This window comes from Polyodon spathula, chromosome 11 (assembly GCF_017654505.1).
Source record: "Polyodon spathula isolate WHYD16114869_AA chromosome 11, ASM1765450v1, whole genome shotgun sequence".
Taxonomy (NCBI): Eukaryota; Metazoa; Chordata; class Actinopteri; order Acipenseriformes; family Polyodontidae; genus Polyodon; species Polyodon spathula.
The window spans coordinates 31,737,435-31,763,401 of NC_054544.1; the positions used below are offsets into that span (position 1 = coordinate 31,737,435).

At 36.3% G+C, this 25,967-nt stretch overlaps 1 protein-coding gene across 1 annotated transcript in view; it reads right to left on the reverse strand.

Moving 5' to 3' along the window:
- The window catches only part of LOC121322551 (protein phosphatase 1L-like), a 49,819-nt gene that overhangs the window by 616 nt on the left and 23,236 nt on the right, over positions 1 to 25,967 (reverse strand). The window contains exons 2-3 of the mRNA XM_041262662.1: positions 9,427 to 9,601; positions 472 to 633 (exon numbers count right to left, since the gene is read on the reverse strand). Of these exons, the coding sequence (XP_041118596.1) occupies positions 472 to 633; positions 9,427 to 9,601 (337 nt within the window). The remainder of the gene's footprint in view (positions 1 to 471; positions 634 to 9,426; positions 9,602 to 25,967) is intronic.

Here is a 25,967-nt window from a genome sequence, read left to right on the forward strand (position 1 = left end):
AAAAAGTGGTTTGTGATTTGGGGAAATTTCAAGTTAAAGATGAGCATTGCTCTAGAGAAGCTTACAGAAAGTTTCAGACAGTGACCGTGTACAGAATTGAGTAGTTTTATTTATGTTGCTGATGCCCTCTAATGGTAACCCATAAGTTAAATTTGAACACTTCCATAAAATATAATTCCAAAAACTTACAAAACTGTTGTAAACACCCTTTCTATGGGATGCATGTTTAATTAATGACACTGTTTTTAAAACGCATAACAGTCAAAATAGTAGCATAGCGCCCCCCCCCCCCCCCCCCCCCCCCCCCCCCCCCCCCTTTGCTGACACAGCTCTTAGAAATTTGTTATAATAAAGAAAGGATGGAGTCAAGTATTTTTTTTTCAGGAATAATAGCACTACAGAGAAAGCAACTGTAATGGTTTTAAATAAGAAATTCCTCCTCAATGTGTCATTCCGGTAGAGGGATCTTACCCGCTCTCTTGATTCTTTTTCTTTCTTTCAGTTGATAGGGCTTATGATCGTGTGATAAAGCGACGGCATTTCCATCTTTGTCACACAGCACTCCTCGTGAATCCCCAACATTTGCCACTGTCAGTTCTTTATCTGATAACAACGCAACCAGGCAGGTGGTACCTGCAATGATAAAACAAGACAGTAACCAATTACAGAAAGAAAGAGGCTTTTGCCAAATTTAATTAGTATTGCAGTGAAACAAACAAAAAAAACCCATGAAACTCCTCTAGACAGTATATCTGAAGTTATATATCTAAGAAACTGAAATGGGAATGTTAATTACCCCATTTTCCTTTAACATACAAATACAGTATTATTTAAATTAATTCTCAAATAATACACATTGTAGTTAATTAGCTTAATTGATCTTACAGGTTGTATAATTAACACATGACACATTGAGTTGCTGATCAGAGCTGAAAAAATATCTTAAAATCAGTGCATCACTGTAACTGAATATTAAAAAATAAAAATTGAATGGTTGATTAACACAGTGAGCTGGTTTTCTTGGATGGGCTGCTTGCTCCTATAAAGCAATTTCAAAGAGACTGCTTTGCCTTTCACTGATGAGAAAAGACCAGTTCATTATAAAACAAAATCAAGATCACCTAACAGTGTCTGATTTTATGTACTGTATTTGTATATGATACTTGTGAAATCAGAAGGTTACCCATATTTGCATTAACACCCACAAAACTGGCATTAAATATAAATTGTAACTACCTGGAGCCTTTTTGAGAAGCTGCTTCTACATAGTGTGAATTAGTTAAAACAATTGTAGCGTGCATCAAATAAAATGCCTAATATCGTAAGGTAAAAGTAAATCAATTTTGTGAAGAAAAACAATGTAACCTTTGCAATAACAAGTTGGGATTTCCAATATTACATTTTACCAAGATTATAATAGCTAACGGGAACAATGTTTATAATACATTATTTTAGACTGCTTGTGTTACCTAATCTGTACTTTCATTTCCAGTGTTCTCTCTGGCTGTCTCTGTCCTCGACTGAGGTCCATCTCATTGTTTTTATCTTTTGCTTCTGAAGTGTGAATAGGCTCAAAAAGCGCTTGCTGTGTAAATCTGCCAGACAAGCCAATATATGGAGACTGTCAATACCTCGAACTGCTTGTACCGTTTAATGCTTTTTAAAATGGAACTGCCTGAAAGCTGCCTTCACTGTGCGAAGCTCATTTTAATAGAATACTGCAACAGGAATTAACTGCAACCCTGGTGGAGTTTGCGGATTTTAAAATCTAACATTGTATTCACTTGACAAATCTCTTTTTTCCCCCCCAAAAAAGGATTTCACCATCAGATAGCAAAAATATTTTCCATTGCACGTTTAAGGCTGCTACCCACCAGACACGATGCGTCAAAACGAATAAAACCTATACTTTTGATAAGTAACTTTCACACGACAGGCGACGCAGGAGTGGCACCAGGGCGACGCGAAATAAATAGGATTAAATGTCACCTAGGACATTGAGCAATAAGAAAACAGCTTCAATGCACATGGTCCAGCAGGATGAAGCAGTATCCAAAACAATAATACCTGCCATTGAAAAAATACTCGATAGCAAAACATGGGATTTGAGCACTGAATAGGACACTACACTGCTAGAAATATTCTCTTTCAGTTTCTCCCATCAGTTATACACATGGCTTCATAGACAGCCAAGAGTTTTTTTTTTATCATCCACAGTACAGGTTTAGTATGTTTTGCATTCATTTGAATATCCATATTCAAGTTAAAATAAAAAAAAAAAATTAAAAATCTATTTCGACCAGTGCAGGTCTACTGCTTATAATAACAGCAGATGGCTTGGGGGGTGGCAGTGTCCAGATCAAGTTGGTCGTGTACTGAAATTGGAGTCACAGTTCTGTTGCTCCTATGGGCAATCAGTGCCACGTATGTGAGCCCACATACAGTAAACTGAACAGTTCAGTCTAGAGTAGACTATCGCAGAGACACAATTGGGACAATACTGTAAACCTTTAAAATAAATGCATAATGTTTATCTGTGATGTCATGTTTTCATTAAAATATCCTTCTTACAGTACATAATATACAGTACAGTATACATGCAAATGAAAAACTTAGTTCAAGCCATTATTATTATTATTATTATTATTATTATTATTATTATTATTATTCAAGGCGACTCACAACTGTTATAAAGTATCACAATACAGCAAGTAATTACATTTAAGAGCAAGTTCGACTAAGAGCAGTTAACTTATGGTAAAAATATGGGCTTATATGAGTAAAGTCCATTAACAGCACATAGTAAGTACGATAAATGGATGAGAACAATTTCAAATAAGAGCAATTACAAAAGGGTGGGCTTAGGTCAATGGGCAATCTAATGTTCACCGGGCACCAGCGACCCCTGTGGCTGATAGGGCGTCTACGGATCTGCAGTGGAGCCATACAGATCTGTGTTGTCCTCCGGCACTGTAGGTCTGGTGGCTTCGCTGTGGATCCGCAGTGTGAAGAATGACGGCTTGGCAGGAACACGTTTCGAAGGACACGTGTTTCAGCCTGTTTCCCGAGTTGTCGGGGGGTTGCAGCGGTGAACTGGGATTAATAATAAATTAAAACATTTATTAGTGGTAGACTGCAGCAAGGTAAGGAGCAGTTCAGTGCAAGTATAAGCTGATGCAAGTACTGGTACAATTGGGTGCCATATAGTCCAGTATAGTCGAAAGTTGTGAGGTTTACACATGCTGTCTGAACAGGTGTGTCTTGAGGAGACGCCAGAAGGTGGTCAGGGACTGAACAGTCCTGATATCTGTGGGTAGGTCATTCCAGCACAGAAGGGCAACGGTGGAGAAGGAGCAGGGTCTGGAAGTGGGGGAGCGGAGGCACGGTACAGCTAATCTGCTGGCTAACATCACCATGCGTTTAATTACGGAACAGAACACAAAGAGGTCTGTAGATGGCATGTTTTGAAGAGTGATAGTACCAGCGGCCCACTATACTGCTACTTAAAAACGTTCGTACTGTATCAACAAAAGCTGTTTGCACTCCTTGTTTTTAATCATGCTTCTTTGCTATATTCATAGCTATCACCGTCTGTAGGCAATTGAAACGTGCTTTCCTAGTCATCGCAGTATCCAAAAGAGCCACTAGAGGGAGGTAGTCATCAGTTACTGAGGAAGCTTTAATGTACCATTCTTTTAGAGGTGCTGAGAAAGTTTTTCAGTGTACAGTATCTAGTAAAATAGGAACAGGCCACTGGGGACAATGTTTGAATCCATCTTGACCCCCAACCCACAAATCCCCTCTTGCAATGATTTAAATCATTTTAGGTAAAATGGGTTATGTTTAGTTCATAAAAAAAGATTCAAGATAGCAATAATTGAAATATGAAATATGCATGGGAGGCATGCCTGTAACATGCATATGCCCTTCCACAACTTTTAAGACATATAGTACAGGTGCTATGTGTTTGTCACACTAATTACAAGACAATACTCCATTTTACTAATAACTTTGCCAGATTGTGGTTACCAAGAGCCCCTATTTGTATTCTCTTGATTTATTTTCTAAAAAGGTAATGTATCTTTAATTTTAGAGGTTGCCCCTGCAGTCCAATAATCAAAAAGCAATACTATGCCAACAGCACCTGATTATTTGGAACAACCTAAGTGCACACCCTACTGAGCAGTGGGCATCTGCTTTGACAGAAGCCTCCTGTTTTTTACAAGCAAAATGAACTGAATCCCAGTCACTGACAATGTACTATTGATGATAAACAAACAACTTGCTTCAGAGTTCCACCACGGTCAGCACCAGAGCTGAGAGTGCACATCTGGTTCCACAGGATACTGAATGATCATTTGTAGAATTCAGTTTTTATTTGCTGCAGGAGGATGTCCTTACTTCACAACAGTTTTTTTGGTTAAGTCTGATGCAGGCAGATCGGCAACTGGAATTTCTTGACTGAACTAGCATTTCAGAAAGAAGACATCCACTTAGTAGTAAAAATAACAGTTTATTGGTTGTGAAAGATATGCCTGATACATGAACAATTGGCAGTTATGCCCGACATGATATCCGACAGACAAATAATGCATTCACATTACAATTTGGCCCATGGCCTTATCCACTGGAGCTCGATAGCCGCCCCTATGCTGGCCGAGCTAAGAGCAATGCAATACAGTGTTAAGAATGGCTCTGCCAGCGAGCAGGACAAGTGGAACTTGGGGCCACCTTCCCCCTAGACAAGGCACGCTGCAGGGTGGATGCAGGTAGAAGGAGGACCAAACAAAGAAACGACAGGGGTTTGTGGGCAGAGAGACCTATTTAACTGGTCAAACTGGTAACGTATGAGATTTATGGGTTGAGATTGAAGTTTCCAATTCTTGACTGAACTCATTCAAGGAAATAGGAGTCCAATTCAAAACAGAAGAAATCCAACATTATTTCAGCTATTTGAAATCTGTTATAAGGTAGTATTGCTTGAACTATCAGAGCGCAGCTCCGTCCTGAATTTCAGCAGCACAACATTGGAATGGAATGCAAGCAAAGACACATTCGAACTAGTCCCTATAAGCATGTTATTCCACTGATGTTATTCCATTTGTAAGGATTATAAAACTCTTGCTTCCCTGAACTTGTAGGGAGTAACTGGCTTTTAATAACTCAAAGAGGGATGATAAAACCTTTGTTTCTGCTTAATAAGCTGTTTTGAGCCTATGTACAAACCATAATCAAACCAATTAAAACCACTTACCTTTGTTAAAAGTGACATGCTATAACTTTAGGTAAGTGTCACAGAATGCATAATAACACACTATGGGAACAAGTAGGCTTTTTCTCACCTTGTGTGGGGCAGTATCCACATTGTTCCAGTTAAATTGCACAAGCTCTTATTGTTTCATCAGCTTTGTTCCTTTTCTTTACACAACCCATCACTTATGCTTCCAATTTAAATGATAAAGGAAGCGTGAAATCATTGAAACTGTCTGTAAACACTGTGATTTTCCTGTGTTTAACATAAGCTCTGAATCAACACAGGGTTAACAAACTCTTAAAATTAAGCTGTACATAGCTGGTGCAATCATCAGCCTTATTGTTTGACCTTGTGATGCGTGGGTATAGCGCTTTGCTGCCTGTGAGAACTGAGCAAAATTCATAGCATTGTTCTTAAATGTAACTTCTTGTTATCTGGGTTTCTGCTGACACTGGTAAAGTGAAGAAAAAATGCAAATGTTAACTTTCAGTGTGCTTTATCTCACACCATGCATCATGCTAGGTAAATAAGACCAGATTTGATCAAGGAAATTACGTAAGCTAGCTGTATATCTGTGCTGTACAAAGTAATTTCTTAGCTCAGAAACTAACATTTCTACACTGATGGAGGCTCAGAAACCAACATCTCTGTGCCACGCCGGCTCAGAAAAAAGCCAACATCTCTGATACCATGAAAGCTCAGCTCGGCTCAGAAAATAACCCTGATGCCATCTCAGAACACCATCAGTCGAGGCCTGTGTGTGAGAGTATTGATGCATCATATTTGATTTTGTTTGAATTTTGATTCCTGAATAAACTATCTTTGATTGGAACTACTTGAAGAAAATTGGCTTATTATTTTTAAGAAGAAACAGAACCCCACAAATATTTTACACCCCTGTCTTACTATAAATAAATGATCACTGCTTTTTCATGAAGGGGCAGCATTAATAAAACACAGCTGTTAAAGTTTTCTGAGAACAGTGAGGAATTTTCCTGAAAACTGAACTTTCAAATATTTCTTATGCAACAGAAGTCTAAAGAAAGTAGTTGCACCAATTTGCCTTTAATGTGTTTTTTTCTTCTTTATTTTCTATGAGGTACAGATAAATGTTTAATAATACTAATAATTAAGCTCATACCAATAATAATTATTTTCGTTAATCCTTCAAGGCTCTTGCTTTAAAACCGAAAGCTGGTGCTGTATCAGATATTATGCATTCTTGAGTTAGATGCCTATATATGTATATATACAGACGTGCTCAAATTTGTTGGTACCCTTACAGCTCATTGAAATAATGCTTCATTCCTCCTGAAAAGTGATGAAATTAAAAGCTATTTTATCATGTATACTTGCATGCCTTTGGTACGTCATAGAATAAAGCAAAGAAACTCTGAAAAGAGATGAATTATTGCTTATTCTACAAAGATATTCTAAAATGGCCTGGACACATTTGTTGGTACCCCTTAGAAAAGATAATAAATAATTGGATTATAGTGATATTTCAAACTAATTAGTTTCTTTAATTAGTATCACACATGTCTCCAATCTTGTAATCAGTCATTCAGCCTATTTAAATGGAGAAAAGTAGTCACTGTGCTGTTTGGTATCATTTTGTGCACCACACTGAACATGGACCAGAGAAAGCAAAGGAGAGAGTTGTCTGAGATCAGAAAGAAAATAATAGACAAGCATGGTAAAGGTAAAGGCTACAAGACCATCTCCAAGCAGCTTGATGTTCCTGTGACAACAGTTGCAAATATTATTAAGAAGTTTAAGGTCCATGGAACTGTAGGCAACCTCCCTGGGCGCGGCCACAAGAGGAAAATTGACCCCAGATTACAAAGTACCAAGGATAACTGCCAAAGAGATACAAGCTGAACTCCAAGGTGAAGGTACGTCAGTTTCTGATCGCACCATCCGTCGCTTTTTGAGCGAAAGTGGGCTCCATGGAAGACGACCCAGGAGGACTCCACTTTTGAAAGAAAAACATAAAAAAGGCAGACTGGAATTTGCTAAAATGCATATTGACAAGCCACAATCCTTCTGGGAGAATGTCCTTTGGGCAGATGAGTCAAAACTGGAGCTTTTTGGCAAGTCACATCAGCTCTATGTTCACAGACGAAAAAATGAAGCTTTCAAAGAAAAGAACACCATACCTACAGTGAAACATGGAGGAGGCTCGGTTATGTTGTGGGGCTGCTTTGCTGCGCCTGGCACAGGGTGCCTTGAATCTGTGCAGGGCACAATGAAATCTCAAGACTATCAAGGCATTCTGGAGCGAAACGTACTGCCCAGTGTCAGAAAGCTCTGTCTCAGTCGCAGGTCATGGGTCCTCCAACAGGATAATGACCCAAAGCACACAGCTAAAAGCACCCAAGAATGGATAAGAACAAAACATTGGACTATTCTGAAGTGGCCTTCTATGAGTCCTGATGTGAATCCTATCGAACATCTATGGAAAGAGCTGAAACGTGCAGTCTGGAGAATGTACCCATCAAACCTGAGACAGCTGGAGCAGTTTGCTCAGGAAGAGTGGGCCAAACTACCTGTTAACAGGTGCAGAAGTCTCATTGAGAACTACAGAAAACGTTTAATTGAGTGATTGCCTCTAAAGGTTGTGCAACAAAATATTAGGTTAGCTGTCCCATCATTTTTGTCCATGCCATTTTCATTTGTTTTATTATTTACAATATTTGTTGAATAAAAAATCAAAAGCAAAGTCTGATTTCTATTAAATATGGAATAAACAATGATGGATGCCAATTACTTTTGTCAGTTTCAAATTAGTCAGTTTTCATTTTTTGTGGAGGGGTACCAACAAATTTGAGCACGTCTATATATATATATATATATATATATATATATATATATATATATATATATATATATATATATATATATATATATATATATATATAGAGAGAGAGAGAGAGAGGGGGGAGAGAGAGAGAGAGAGACAGAGACAGAGACAGAGAGAGAGAGTTATTGTTTTTTGCAATAGTAGCTATCTTCTTTCACACAGAAAAAGCTATCTGGGAAAAATGCAATGCCCAGTGACTATGACAACTTGTAATACATTCATTTTTTTAGTTCATTTGAAAAAAGGGTTCGAAGTGGCTGTAAGTATTAAGGTAGAACAAAAGGAAGGCGATATCAGTCGAAGAGCTTTTTCCCAGATTGCTTTTTCTTCAGGTCAGGTCCAAATGCTCAGTTACTTTGGAATCTAGGGTTTTAAGTTATGGATAATCATTCACGATCTTTGCCAAACTTTCTTCAAAATATGTCCACAATTTATTTATTTATTTTAAAGATGCTATGCCAATAATAATAATAATAATAATAATAATAATAATAATAATAATAATAATAATAATAAAACTCTTAAATGCTAACTGTCATTTAAAGGTTTAACACTTCAACAAGCCAACATGATTATCTATTGCCTGACATTTTTATTGCAGGTGTTATTTTCCCAGAAAATGTGCTCTTCCTGACCTTTCTTGCAGGCACATTGGAATGACACTTTATAAAATATTGTTTTTCATGTGCAGCAAAGTAATAAAAACCGAACACCTACTGGCATTAAACTGCAAGGCTGGTGATCTTATAGTTTTATCAGAGATAAATGCCATCATATTCCATTTTGTATCCAATTTGTAAATGACTTTAAGCTGTTGGCAGTCACTTGGCAATAGATAATGCATAAGAATGCCAGGAGCATCATAACAAAATGCTGAAGTGATTTTTTTTTAAGAGATCATTTAAGGTTCAATAAGACTGGAGGGACTGGAATGATACATTTAAGAACTGAGGTCTGCAAAGAAGTATTTTATTTAAACAGAACCCTGATTACTGCATTACTATCTTGTGGCAATCAGGGTTTCATTGCTGCAACTGGTAAATAGTGTCTTCATCTGTTACAGATTTATTTAGCTTCAACCAGCTTTATTAACAGTAGACATTCTATCGTAATGTTTGGTCTCTTCCAGATTGTTGAATGAAAGATCTGAGGTTTCTAATAAAAGTAATATCAATGGATAAACATTTCTTGGCCTTTTTCTCAAATTTATGCCCATACTATACAGGCCACTTTTGTTTTACGTGTTTGGCCCCCCGTGTGCCCCCTGCAAAGAAAAGTTTGAACAGACAGTGGTGGCCTATTCTCTTACCTGCTTCATCATAGGAGGCAGACAGTTTATCTAGCATTTCTTTGTCGATTGAAAGGATGTGTTGTTCTAGGATACTCTGGTAAGACAGCGCACTATTCTCTTTATCCTTCTCGTAGTTCAGCAGCTGTTGCTTCAGAACCTCAGGCAGGTGCGTCTTCACATATTCAGCTGCAGACTGTTAAAAGAAGAGACGGAAGATTGTCAATAACTACGCTGTTTAAAAAAAGCCCATCTGCTCTTTTAAAGAAAAATTTCCAGCCTTTTGAGCAAGTATTTCTTGATTGCTCATAAAGCCAACATGAAAAGACAAAAGGCATACTGTTTCTACTTACATTTACCGTGCCACGCGAGTCAAAACTGTAAGACACCCAATCAATGCTACTGTTTGGAACAAAGCCTAAAGATCGGCAGCAGGATTACCACTCAAATCACGGTGGCTTCTAAACGTCAAACTCCCCCATGCTAATCATCAAATGCATTTAACTAGAATCTCGTAGAGCAGTTTGTCATTAGCTATTTGTCTTGCTGATTACTGCATCACAGATTCTCTACACTGTAGAATGTCTGATTAACTTTAACCACACATTACATTCCACATGCAGAAAGGAAACCTGACTGGCTGATCATCTTCAATGTTCTATTAAACACTGAAAGCCTTGAAAGGTTGGCTTGCTTGATAATAAATATATATCGGGGCTTGATTTTTTTTATGAACACAATTCTGTTTAGCCTCGTGGGAAGATGCAGCTGGGCTGTCAGTTTTGATAAGATGTAACTTTGTTTAGCTTTCCATTTCTGTATAAGGTTCACCAAGGTTGACTGAATAAGCAACACGTAGGTTAAATACAAGTCCTAATTAGGGGTTAGAAAACCATAACAGGTAATATACAGTGTCCAGAAACAGAACATGGGAAATATTCATCATTCATTTCTGTTTTGCTTTGTAGAGTATGCTATTGCAGTTCATCAGTTAAAATACATTATTAAATTGTATGGTAAAACACCCGTACTTTATTTATAAAAAGTGAAATTGGTACTTCCAAATCACTAAAAGTAGTTGTCATGCAATATATACATTAATAAAACATTTTCTAACATGAGTTCAGAACAGATAGTGGGGCCGGTACCAAGATCGATCGATGCAGTGCTAAATGGGTGGAGTGTAAAGTAGCGCTCTGCCGCGGCACAAATTTTACCCCGAATGCATTAACTGGCCTACAGTTAATGAGGCATGGCGTAAGCTGGCACATTTAAATGCAAAAATTCCGCTGTGCAGGTGTCCTAAAACCCTAAAAATGGGCTATGGTAGCACAGAATAATCTGAAAAATAGCACCTCCCCTTCAAATGGGCTACCTCAACAGAAACAACAACTAGGTCATTTGGAGAGGCAATGATCCATGTTTACCAAGTGTCTTGACTTTATGTTTATTATTATTATTATTATTATTATTATTATTATTATTATTATTATTATTATTATTATTATTATTATTATTATACGATGGATAAAACCAAATATACATAATGAAAAGGATATAATGAACCAAGTTTATTATAAGACTAATAAAAACAATTTTACACAATGAAATAGCCGGTATTGAGCTATAATTTCATCCTCACAGAGATCCAAAAGTGTAATGCAGACATGAAATACTCTTTTGCATTTTGATTTCCTTACAGTATTTTACATTACTGTACTCTTCACCTCCCCTGTGATTTCATACTTGTATCAAGTAGAAGCAGTGCTACAGTACCTGTACACCAGTGGTGCACAACTCAGGTCATGGAGGGCTGGTGTCCCTCCTGGTTTTTGTTCTTACCATACCCTAAATTATTTAATTAGACCAATTAATCATCTAATAAAGGTCCAATAAAGTACTCTAGAGTACAGTTGGAATAAAAACCTGCAGGGATACCGGCCCTCCAGGACTGAGTTGTGCACCACTGCTGTACACAGTCCAGCTAAATGCCATGCATTTGGTTACTATGGCAACAGGGTCAAACAAATACCGGCTTCATGATTCGTGAATTCCTCACTGTACAACGACATTTCTACATACAGTACTATTAATGTACAATGTGTATGTATAGAGAAAAAACACTAAAGCCTTGGTTTTGCAATTACAGGTTTGCAGTTAATGCTTCTCCTGTGTTTAATATTTTGCAATTAGAGGCAGCAAAATAGGCTATAAATTATATGATCGTTTTAATTGATGCGTCAAAATATATTTTAAAGGCTTACAAAACTTGTTTAAAAAAAAAAAAAAGTCTGCTTGTTACTTTTTTTACAGCCAACACTGTTTTAAACGTCTCAGAAGTTTATTACATTTTTAAAGATTGTTTCAATAGCGAATCAAGTTGCAATGTACGTTTTTAAAGAGTTGACTCAGTAGCTGTGCTAAATGTTAAAATGTTTCAGCCTTGGTTTTTGGATGATGTTCTGGGTGAACTATCAATGATAACACATTTTAGGCAACTTACATCAGTAGAACATACGCCTAATGGAAATAGTTATTATTTATTTGTATTTATTTTTGGTCTTAACGCCATCGCAAATACTTGACACATGTCCCCTATAGTGTTTTATTAAACAACAGCTAGGGCGAGACACTGGCACAAAAAAAAAAAAATCCAAGGCACAGTGCCTATCAGACTTCAACAAAGTGTGCCTTCTTAAAATTAATAATTAGAACAGACCAGTGAAGCTATAACATGTTTTCCAGTTATTTGTGAAGGAAGTGACTCAGGTTTAAGGTATTGGTGATGATGATGGTCTGATTATATTACATGGTCTAAATATCCTGACCAACTGAAGAAATTCCCCGCAGGGACCCACTGCGACTCAAATATTTACATGCTTTTTTCCAAAAGACCATACTAATGTAAATAGAATCGTGAGGATGCAGAGCCTGCATTATTTCACCATCCAATGATATACTTACAGTACCATAACCCACTATTATGAAGGGCTACACCAAATTTCACCTAAAGTTAGCCCCTCTTGCATGTGCTTACTTTATGTGCCCTGGTTTATACATTAATTTATAGAGTAGAGTATCTCTAGCAAGATGATTTTTACTAAAGCATGGATTTAGATTGTGCTAAATCACTTGTATTTATTGAGCTTTATTTTTACGCAAGCAAGCAGGGTTGGTGTAAATTCCTGTTTTTCAAATCCAGTTCCAATTTCCAATTCCTTTTTCAAATTAATTCCCAATTCCCATTCCCACTTAATTACTTCCAATACATAACTGATCAACATTGCAATTAGCGGTGTTCTGTTAAAATGAACTTCTCGCAATGGCAATAAAATTACTTAAATCGAAGTCAGTGTTAGGCAATTAAATCAGCTTCAAATGATAGCAGTTGAACGATCACAACAATTATTAGATGTCTCTAAAATATAAATTCCTTCAAAGGAACTGGGAGCTGATTTTAAAAAGGAGTTGGAATTGAAAAACAAGAATTGATCCCAAACCCTGAAAGCAATTTAGCTCAATTCTTCACTTAAAAAAATAAAATAAAACCCTGCTGAAACTGTATTACTTCATAATTAAAACCAGCCTCCTTTATTCACATATGTAGGTTATTCCATACGTACTATAGTAGGCTAAGGGGATTTGTTTTATTTTTTTTAAATAATTGTTTATTTAAGCTTAAATGTGTATAAATACATCTAGCCCCAAACCATTATTAAACTGCTTAGCCTTTAATTTACTCAAACTGCAATATTCTGCATTCAGTAGGAATCATTGCAGTCATTAGTCACCAATCAACATTACTTCATACTAAAACAAATTCATACTTTCTTCTCGAGTCACTGTTAATCTGAGACAATGATTAGAAATCAACTTCAAATGACAACCAGGATTGTTCCATGATTGCCATTTCATTTCTCAATTGAATTAATATAAAATCATACATGACAAGATTTAAAGCAAACAAAGCAATTTACCAGTAAATGAAAATAAGCATTTGTCTGTTTAATAGTTCCTTTAAAAAAAAAAAAAAAAAAAATAGGTATTAGTCTTATCATATCTATTAGTATTGCTATTAAAAAGATATCCACTAGATAAAGAGGAGAACGCTCCAATTTCATTGCCATTTTCTGAGGTCATAACTTTATATAAAATGATAACATCATTACAGAATGGCATAGAAACTGGTATTTATTATAAAAACTAAACATTTACACTGCCGAAAACTAAGCATTATAAATATTGTCTAAAGCCTTTAACTACAGGAAGCTATATACTGTAGGCTAAGCCTCAATGATTGAAGCAATTGAAACATTTGTTTACACAATGAATGAAAGCACCTTCAGTTCAGATCCACCGAATAAGAGAATTAAAAAAAAAAATAACACTTTCTGTATACTAATGAGCGTGCAGAGATTGGAGCAGCTGATTCAAGACTTAGGAAGCCATTCCAATTGATCCTGCCATGAAAGACAGGCTCTTTGGCACAACAAAGAGAGCCCTGATAGAGCTGCCAGGTGACACGCTGTCAGAAAGACACGACCCAGGTGTTTATTAAGCATTTTATCCACAACACAAGCGTGGACTGGGTGAACCCCTGGGGGCTAAAGCGTGCTGCAAAACAGTTCCAAATCAAGAGAGCATGCAATTGTTAGAAAACAGAGCTGTATTTACAGTTCAGGAGCCATCTTTCCAAAGGCACTGTTCACTTCACTACATGTACAATGTAGCGCTGTTTCCAGAATTTCGAATTAGTCTTTGACATTTGACACAGTTCTGTCAAGAAGGTGCATAGATGTTTCTTTTTAGGATGCGAATTATAAAGTAATTTTATGTGTTAAATGCCAGTTTCTTATAGTACTGCATACCAAATCAGCTTTATTGTTAAGTCTGCAAACCAAGTTGCAAGTATGGTATGTCTTTTGTCTGTCTGCATTGTGTTACACAGTGCAAGTCTTTACCCTAGACATCTTACAGTAGCCATCATCTGTCTATGGCTGATGCTCAGTTTCAATAATTATGGATGTGTGGCAAAGTGCCCGCCCCTGTGTGCATTTTGTGTTGTACGTTGTGTGTTAATGTTGGTGTGTAGTCATTGGTACACAGGAGATAAACGGGTTTGTGTAACAAGAGTGTTTAAAATGTATATTTGTATTTAGGCATGAGGATTGGACTTCACTTCATGTGCAAGTAAAATGTAATAATATATGAGCACAGGGAATTGCACTTATTAATTCACGTGCAGTTGTACCGCGGCTCCAATTGAATGACTGATTAGCAATTGAGTCTAGGTACAGCTGCATAAAAGCAACATGTTTTCACATACTCGGAGTTGTGTGTTCGGTGAGTGGAGAACAGGTGTGGAGAGGACAGAATTAAAAACGAGAAAACTAAACAAAGTAAAATATATAACCGTTGATTTGACTCACCGTGTTTGTCTGTTAGTCCACTGTTTGTTTAAGCGTTAGTCCGTTTTGTTTGTCTGTTTATTTTGGCCTCAAGTGTCATGTGCTGTTTTTGTTACAACCTTTTTATTTACTGTCTGTTCATTTATTAAATGCTGAGCGCAAGGAAGTGCTCAGCTTCCCCAAAACTCCACCTCTTTGTTTATTTCCTGGTTCCTGTTTCTGGTCTGACGTCCCCCACTCCAGCCGTCTTTGTCACAGGGTGTCATTCCTTAGACATTATGTTCTTATCAACATCAAATTGAAAATAAAACTGGACAGCTGAACACTGGGCAGGCACCTAGGAGAAAACTTTCACACGGTTGTACATCTTTATCAAAATAATGCAACGCTCCATTGCAACTTTATGTTTTGATCATTTACAAATTTAACTGTCTAAGGACCTGTCATAAATCACTGCACTGAATAGTTCAATTTTTTTATGTGCAAGTAAAATAATGTAAGAGCACTGCAAATATCATGAAACACCTTTAAATCTGTCATGCATCCATAACATGTTACTCTAATAAACTGGTACTCCTCACTAATAACTGACAGACCTTACATGTTTAACAAACTGATCTTTAAAACTAAAGCAACCTTGAAACAGAATTGAGCTTGGTGTTTTTATTGAATGTCAAAGTTATTCTCTATAGTGTAAATCAGGATATTGCTGGATTTTGACATGTCTGTATCCTTGACCCATCACTGTCCCCTGTCATGTTCAAATCACAGTGCACACACAATATGAAAAAAAAGACAGTCACCTTAGTTGACATTTCAGGTGCAAAATTCAATTAATCACATCTTTAATTAAACAAGTCATTCATGAATAAAACAGTAAGCAAATGAATCGCCTCATTCAAACCCACACATTAACATCGAAGCGTAGACAAAATTAAAAACTGATTGCTAAATGCTGAAGATGTACATTTGAAATGTTTGAATTTATTATTAGTAAATGTCAATTACATTATGGTAAATTAATATATTCACACTCCTAACTAAGTGAAATATTAATGATTAAAAGCTATTAAGGTTTTTTTTTTTTTTTAATTTAAAAAAAATAGTATTGGTATGTAAAGATAATAAAGGAAATAAGACTAATTGTAAAGTAGAGCCATGCATTCTAATCCTGCGTGAATAAAACCATAGTGAGGGAAAGCCAAGGTACTGTAGACCCTAGTAACCTTAACGTAAAATCTGGAATGCCTCAAACTGATATATAACAGCAGACATTCATCAAGGAATGCGTTGACTAGGAAAAAGTGTTTAGTTCAATCCAGCCTGTTGCTAAGAATTATTTACTGTACACCATACTGTTTCTTCAAATGAGCTCTGCAGATCATTCATCTGGAAATATCTTCTAAGATTTCAAGTAAGGATGGCTAAAAGAATAGGACTATCCCAGTTTCAAGGGCAAAATGCCCTTCAATCTAGTCGTACATCCAGTGTCAGAACATTCTGACTTGTTTTTTTTTTTTTAACAAACTTAGTGAGAACACAACAGCTGATAGCTCAAAGGATCATGTCCTGACTATGCAACGTGAGTTCGAATTAACTTTACGACACACATCTGAACAGAATATGGGAAATACACATTAGCATTCAAGGTGAAGAAAAATAGGATTTTAAATCCATAGTTACTGCACTTTCACAGTTCAGCTGTCCACGTCATATGGAACTGCACATTACCCACACAGAAGAGAACAGGAGAAAGCACAGATGAATATTCCTGATTACACCCATATTTTACTCTAAGGGCACCTGCTTCTGCTCAGCCCCTACTCTCTTGGACCTGGCTGGTAATTGAGCCATGAAGGCCACATTATTTTGTTTGTGCTTCAGCCACTGTGCAGTATATGTTGCATCATACTTGTCTACACAGTGGTACTCTATTATCTCTGTTAATCTATCATACATGATACAGTGATACATGTTTTTCTAATACATTAGAACCTCAGAGTTATGAACACCAACCCTACGAACCTTCTACCGAACTCTCCACTTTTAGCAGTAGATACAGTAGCAGGTATACACACTTATTTAAACTTACGAACAACCTCCAACCTGCTTTGGGGTTCTTGTTCGTCTTCAGCTCCCTCCTACTCCATACTGACCATTAAGGCTTCCTGACCAATTTCTTACAATGCAAGATCGAGTCTATCGCTTGAACAGCTTATTAATTCAATGGCTTTCTCCAGGATAGCCCTTGCCGCCTGGAATTGGCTTACTATTAGAGTGATCCAAATCGATAACTAAATGCTTCTGTTGCAAGGCTAACCCAGTACATGTTCCGTTCACAGTTCCTGCTATGTACCAGAGACACATCAACACACAACTGGCTGTCTACGTCGAGAGATGAAACCAGCTTAATCTATAGTATGGTACCAATGGTACGCAGTCATAACTCATTTAAAACAATATTTTCCACAGTAATGATATTCATGAATATATTGTATCACCATTGTTTTAGGGTACAAAGTATCATTATCTTTTTTTTTTTTTAATTTCGCCAACAAGTAACATCAAAAGTACATTTAAAAGATTACTAAGATTAAAACAGATTTTTTTTTTTTCAACAGTGTTTTTCAAACAAACTAAAACATTATAAGGGAAAAGGTGGCAGAGTTGTTACCAATACAGCAACATCAGAGGGTTCATTCTGCATGCTGCGTCCCATCTGTAAGGGTTTCACTAGCTAATTTTGTTACTATGGTCACTTGCTATGTACCGTACCTAAAACGATAACTGTGACAAAATAATCCATTAAGAAAACAGCTTGCCTGCTGCCTTATCCTTGTGAACAAAAGAAGCAGAAGCTACTGTTGCAGGATCAAATTGAAAACACCAGCAGTGAGAAACAGCACATCAACATCAAGTGTGTTTTGCTTCAAGCCACATCTAAATGAATTGCCTCATATAAGGTCTGCATGCCCTGTCATTTTAGCAATATTTAGCCTCAACACTATTAGTATCTCAAACCACTTAACACACACAGACATCATACATTTGGCCTGAGGGGTGTACATGTTGAAAATAACTAGCATGTGCTGCACTTCAGAAGTTTCCTGTAAAATGTTACAGTAAAGAGGTCTCAAACATTTGCAATGACAAACTGTAGACCAATCCACCACAGTTTAGACCTTTTTAATAGTGTCAACCAACTATTTCTCAAAGCTCCAAACTTTTACTTAACTTGACTTACAGCTCTGCTTGAATGAAGACGAAGAATTACGAAAAGTGTTGAGGGAAGATACAAAAACAAGTGAAGCTTAATTTATTAAAATTCTCTTTTCCTTAGATCTAAAACAGATAACGGTATCCTCAGGGATTTTAGTTCAGGTAATTCAGCAAAATTCTGTGCAAATTTTTTGATACAGGGCTAATTAAAACTAATATTAGTACTGTACTGTGATTTCTATATGCTGGCGTGAGGCAGACAGATAACCCCACACCCCTGATTCAAGTTCACTGGACAGATAAAAGTCTTTACATATTAAATGCGGTTTCAAAACGTCAAGAATATTTGTGAAGAAGTGTTTCTGGGTGCAAATACAGTAGCTCTGTACTGCATAACGCGAACTGAACTGACTGACATTAATCTGCCTGTAGAATTGGGCTCCCTAAAGAATAACATCCACCATCGTGTCAAGCAGAGACTGGCTTTCTAGCACCACTAACACTGTTTTGCAAATTGGAATAGGAAGCCTGTTCTCTGAAAAACTTTAATAAAAAATGTAATATTATATATATATTATATTATATATATATATATATATATATATATATATATATATATATATATATATATGTATATATATAAATAATATTTATATTATAGTTAAAAGCCCCCCTGCACCCAAAAAATATGATTTGTGATTAGAAACTTTTGAATCTTAAAAGAAAATATGTCTCTTAATAAAAGAAAGGCTGTAGACTCAATCTATTCCCTATAGGAAGGTGCTCAGGGAATGCATGTAGTACAGATTCTATTAATAACCCTGATCTAGATCCTGACTGGGCAGACAACCACCGATCCGCCAGACGACTCTTATTATTCCCCAGCCACTTCTCCCCAAGAAGGGAATGCTTCTAACTGCTTCGGGTAGCAAAGGCACTGGAACAACGCAAGAGTACTTAATAAAAACACTGAAGGAAGTTGTTGCCACTTCACCTGTAAAAGAAGAAGATCATGGCATTTACTCTATAAATGGTTTCAATTTCTTTTACACACAGTACCGTAAAAAAGTATTTGCCCCCCATCTGATTTTCTGAAATTTTGCATATTTTTTACACTGTTATCAGATCTTCAAAATCTAATATTAGATAAAAGGGACCCAGAGTGAAGAAATAACACAAAATGTTGATACTTATTTCATTTCTTTATTAAAGAATGTTATGCAACACCCAATGCCCTTGTGTGAAAAAGTAAATCGCCCCCCTTAGACTCAATAACTGGTTACACCACCTTTAGCAGCAATAACTGCAACCAAATGCTTCCTATAGTTATTGATCAGTCTCTTACAGCGCCGTGGAGGAATTTTGGCCCACTACTTCATGCAGAACTGCTTCAACTCTGTGACATTTGTGGGTTTTCGAGCATAAACTGCTCGTTTCAGTTCCTGCCACAACATCAATGGGGTTTAGGTCTGGACTTTGACTAGGCCATTCCCAGACTTAAAATTTCTTGTTCTTCAACCATTCTGCTGTAGGCTTGCTTGTGTGTTTAGGATCATTGTCTTGCTGCATGACCCAGCTGCACTTCAGCTTCAGCTCATGGACAGATGGCCTGACATTTGCCCGTAGAACTCTCTGATACAGAGCAGAATTCATGGTTCCTTCAATGATGGCAAGTCGTCCAGGTCCTGATGCAGCAAAGGATCCCCAAATCATAACACTACCACCACCATGCTTGACCGTTGGTATGAGGTTCGTACTGTGGAATGCAGTGTTTGGTTTTTGCCAGACATAACGGGGCCAATGTTGGCCAAAAAGTTCCACTTCTGACTCATCTGTCCATCGAACATTGTTCCAGAACTCTTGAGGATCATCCAGGTGCTTTTTGGCAAACTTGAGACGAGCATTCATGTTCTTCTTAGTGAGCAGTGGTTTCTGCCTTGCTACTCTGCCATGAATTCCATTTTTGCCCAGTGTCTTCCTGATGATGCAGTCATGAACACTGACCTTAGCCGAGGTGAGGCCTGCAGATCTCTGGATGTTTTTCGAGGGTTCTTTGTGATCTCCTGGATGATTTTACGCCTTGCTCTTGGAGAGATTTTGGCAAGATGGCCACTCCTGGGAAGATTCACTACTGTCTCAAACTTTCTCCATTTGATTTCTCTCTGATTGAGGTTTGGTGGAGCCCCAGAACCTCAGAAATGGCTTTCTAACCCTTTCCAGACTGATAGGCATCAACAACTTTTTTCTGGGGGTCTTCAGGAATTTCTTTTGATCATGGCATGATATGCCTCTAGAACCTGTGTGCTGACAACTTCACCCTGATGGTAAGGGCTAAAGTTAGTCAGATTTATATTGGGCAGGGCTGGCCCAAATCAGGCATGATTGTTAACCAAAGTATTCAAACAACTGACCCTAATTATCCCTTTAATTGGGTTGAGTTAACTAGAGGGGCAATAACTTTCACACCTGATGATTGCATGTTTGATTATTTTGCACATCAAACAAATGAAAGAAGAACCAAACTTTGGTGTCATTTTTTCTCTCAGACTTCCTCTACATACTACTACAACCCACAAAAACATCTAACCAAATTCAATGTGAAAAATGTAAAAAAAATCAGACAGTAGGCAAATACTTTTTCACAGTACTGTAATAATATATATATATATATATATATATATATATATATATATATATATATATATATATATATATATATATATATATAGACACACACACACACACATATTTAATTAGTGTGCCATTCTTTGTACTCTAGCCCCTACCCAGCATTTGCACCCTACTGGCAAAATTAAAAGCTGATACACTGATTTTGTTCCTACACAGTATGCAGCTTTACATCTCACAAAACACAGAGGGATATCATAATACCACAAATGTGAATTTATGCAACAGTTTGTTGAAATGTAATTAAGCTATGCTTACACATTGATTTTTGCTTGCAGTACAAGGCTTCTGATTTCTGCAAGATGCCACTGACTGTACTGTACTGAGTTTGCAGATTTTCAGATTATAAGGGCTTGGGAATTAAAGGAATTTGCCAAAGTAAAGACTACACTTAACGTATCACACAGTTCAAAATGCGGAACTCAGTAAAAAAAAACAATCTTTCTACTCCAATACTTATTTCCACCCACAACATTTAACAAGTCAGTTATCTAGATGCCAAAGAGTGTATTACTCCTATTGTGAACAAATTGTTCAGTGTATGAAGACTTTTACTACTTACATTTTAAACAGTAGTCTCCAAGAGTTTAGCAAGCATGTGGTACACCTGAGCTCAGAATCTGATAGGCAGAGAAAATCAACAAGATTTATTGTATAATTCACTTGATCGTACTCTTAACCTTTTTACCATGCTTATGTTTGGAGGCATTTTTTTTTTTTAATAAATGATGCACAAAAAACGGACTCTGAATAAGAAAATGAACGCTGACAAGAAGCTTAATTAGAGAAGCAGGAATGACCAGCATCAGAGCCAAATCAAAACATAGTGAAGCTCTTCAGGAAGTCAAGTGTCTTGTCTACGGATCTTACTGTAGGTAATGTAACAGTACACAGTATATTCAGAAGAACTGGAGTTGAGAAGATGTAGCTAGGCTCGGAGCACATCACATTCATAAATGGCATCAAGAAAACATGATTAGCACAATGCAACACTCCATTTTGTATCAGAATGAATAATACATTAGTATTCATAGCTTTCAACAATATAATAGTAGTTGATTTTGACAGGGCCCTTGGCTCCAGGTGCCTTTTGACAAAAAAGTATGCCTCCATAGCACCTGTTCATTTGTACTGCATCAGCAACACATATTTGCAAAACTGCAAGTCTTCTTTAGAGGGATCCTGCTGGGAACTGACAACAATAACTGATTCAGACTATCTCAGATAAAGCTCCTCAGCTACCTGGGATATAGAGCGAAAGACCTAGCAGTTTTCTCTTTGAGGTTCCTGGAAGCCTTGTACCACCTGAATAATGAATGTTCTGTGCAGCAAAAGAACTAATTTGGATCATCTTTCACCAGTATGTATAAATCAGTGATTGGAAATCATGGCCTGTGATTGGTTAAAGAGGAAAATAGATTGAAAATAGGATTGTCCTAACATCCTTATACCACCTGACAATAGTCTCCATCCGTCATGTAATTGGTTCACATCACTGTCAGTCCCGCCCCTTTTCAAAGGAACGCTTTTCTCCCCTGCACTCTTCACAAGAGAAAATGGCTGAACACCGATTCTGTGAGTTAACAGAAAATGAATTACAAAACATACTACAAAAGAAAGATGCTCCGAACACTAAACGGTGATTAATTCAACTTGACGAAAACAAATGACAGGTGGGCTACACACTGGATTATGCAGCAGTCAGCAAACCAGATGGAGACAGAGGAAAAACTTTGATAACTATACAGTATGAACTTCCAAAACATGTTCTGTTATTTATTTATGTTATATATATGTATATATATATATATATATATATATATATATATATATATATATATATATATATATATATATATATATATATATACATATATATAAACATATTAATATATCATATATATATATTATATATGTGGTGTGTGAATGCGACAGCTATGACTTATATATATAATATATATATAATATACTTAATATATATATATATATATATATATATATATATATATATATATATATATATATATATATATATATATATATTATATATATAAAGTCGTATTTACTATGCGACCTTACCTCACTTATTTTCTTGACTGATTCATATATTAACTATGTACTGCAGACTCAGCCATAGTGGAAAATTAAATGCCCCTGGGGTAGATTATTGTTATCACCAGATGGCTTCGGGCATTACAACCATGTCGGTAACAATAGTCTTCCCTCGGGTCAATAATTTTCTACTACAGCCCTCCTCTCCAGTCCATATTTACTATAGAAAATTTACACACACACACTCAATTGCTAAAAATACCTGAAGCACCCTGATGTTATTCATTTCAGCAGATCTGTCTTTGTGTTACAGATGAAGCGTTGTTAAAAAGCTTCTTGCAGTACCTTGCTGTCAGATAATATTGAAAGTGATACAGATCTTGTTGTTAAAGACTGCAGTCAAGCCTTTGTTTGACATCTACTTCTAAATGTTTATTGACTGATAATTGATTTCATAGAAAGCTTGTAACACTGTTATGTATATTAATGTAAAGTACACATCAAAATACTACACATAATACATTTTAAACAAGTGATAAAATCCAGTCTGGGGAATGATATGCCAGTTTCTTTTTGAAATTTCCCTACTGAAAACCATATGTTATGGGACCTGGTTGGCATAATAAAGAAAACTAACAACTGCTTGTGTTGTATTAAAAATAACATACAGAAACACAAACATTTAAAACAAATTAACATTGTTATAATTTGCATATTATTAATGCCACAACAAAACTGATGCTGTTTTGGTAGAGTTACCGTATGAGCTATGGCATTACTGTACATGTATACATTACATGGGCATGCAATACAGTATATAGTACTGTACCAAATATGAATGTATGTCAAGTGGTGTGTTCACGGTGTCATCCATGTATGCATGATTCAAGTTCAACGGGGGTATCGCAGAACAAGACCCAAACCAGCACAATGCTTCCACGAACGCCTAGCAATCACTCCTGCATGCATAGCAGTGTTACGTTGCTTTTAAAATGAGAGATCTCATTTAAACCACAGCATCAACACAAGCTATTTCAGCACGACTTAAATACTTACATGGGGTTCTGAATTACTAGTTGCGTGTTCTGTTTATTTTTATTTTTTTATTGAAACTGTACACTCAACAAAATCACTAGAGTTTCTAGTGAAACTGATCTTTAAAAAAAAATAAAATAAAAAAAGAGACCGATCCCAATGCAATTATTTTACTAAATGCCTTCCATTTTAGTATGCAGCTTATTCATTTTTTGTTCATATTCCTACACCAGCTGTTTAATAAGTTTATTATACCTAAGCAACATGAAGAATGTTCTAAATGCGAAACTTATTGATAATGGAGGAAGGGAATGTACTGTATATGCATGGCATGGCAAATAACCTTTATTGTAGATCAAAATCTGAACAATTTTAACATTACTGCAAAACTGTGCCTGTCTGAACATCTCTCTTTTACATTTCTTGGCCTGAACTCTGTGTACAGTATAAGCTTCCACAGCATTTCTCGAATATTCCCACAATAAAACACAATTTTTGTTCCTGGGTAGTAAATGTTATTTCCTAATTGCTTATGCCTCAAAAGCATAGAAAATGGCTATTATTCCCCACAAACTTTGCTTTTGTGACCAGGACAGTGATATTTCAAAATATCACTGTTTCCAATGGGAAAACAGGCAAATGTGTGTCTTTTCGTTCACATAAAGTCAGAAAAAACAACATATGAATCTAAATTAACATGTATTTATACTAAAGTAATACAAAAATGACTACAAAAGATTTAGAAGTCAGTAGTTTTTCGAGATTTACGATTATACTGTAAATTTGGAATCATATGTTGTTTTTTTCTCACTTTATGTGAATGAAAAGACACACATTTGCCCGTTTTTCCATTGGAAATAGTGATATTTTGAAATATTTTTACATGGTGTTATCTCCTGCGGGCTTTAACTTCAATATTTTCTCACAAACCTCTGTGTTGCAACTTACTGGTTACAATATGGTACATTTTTTTTTTCTTTTTTGGAACAGTACCTTTAAAAGCTACTCATTATTTGTACAGCATCAGCAACAACAAAGAAAGCCTAAAAGCTTGTGTACCTAATTTATCTGAATGCAGATGAAAGGGTAGCTTACTAAATGACAAACATACACTATCTTACTGTCTCAGATGGCAAGTGTAAAAATCCACTTTGGTACAAACTCTTTGGGGCATATTTCAGGAAAGTACAAAATGTATTTCTGTACTAAAACAACTAGCACACAGAATAACAGCAAGCTGACAGTTTGCATTTGCCACTACTGCAGTTCATAAACATATTACAGTTATTAAATACACAGTACACTCCCAAACAAGGATTTTCTAATTACACAAATTAACTTCACAGCTGAATTCCCCTATGTTGCACTTATTCCCTGCCCACACAGTAACGAAACTTTATTGGGCTTTGAGAAGAAAAAACAAAACAAAAACTAAAACTAAAAAAAAAAAAACACAGCACTGTGGCTTCTGGAAGACTCTGTTCAAAACAAAAGATTCATTTCCTGTGATTTTCATTTCAAAACCAAAAAGGTCAAGAGGGTTCTTTTATTATTTTTAATAGTACTCTGCATCATTATTTCCCTGAGAATATCGAAGTGAGTTAGTTTCAGAACCATAGAAACAAGAATTGTATTTATTGTTTTTGTTTTTATTATTACAAATAACTAAAATGACCATTAAGCACAACCAGACAAAGCTTGTTTGCAATTCCTTTCTCTAATTAATTTTACTGTATTTGTTTTGAATCCCTATGAATGCTAAATGGTAGCATCCCTTGAAGCCCAGGTCATGGTACTTAAAGCAGTACTGCACTAGTGTGCTCAACTCCCACTGCTGTAAATGTCTGCAGATATCCAGCGGTCTCCCATTTACGGCAATACAGTACATGAGAAATATGATAAATGCAACAGATTGAAAGCAATTTAAACTGAGGTACTTCAATCCCTAGGCTACACAGTATCAAATGTCTATTCAATTATATAATTACAATGCTAAATTAAGAACCTTCCTTTAAATGCTAATGGTTTTGTTGCCCTTCATTGACTCACTTTCGGGATGAACTACGACTTTTCAATTTATAACCAGAAGAAAACTCAATGTATTACATGTAGTATGTCTTTTAGCAAAAAGCTTCAAAGCCACAGGGAAGCATTTTAACC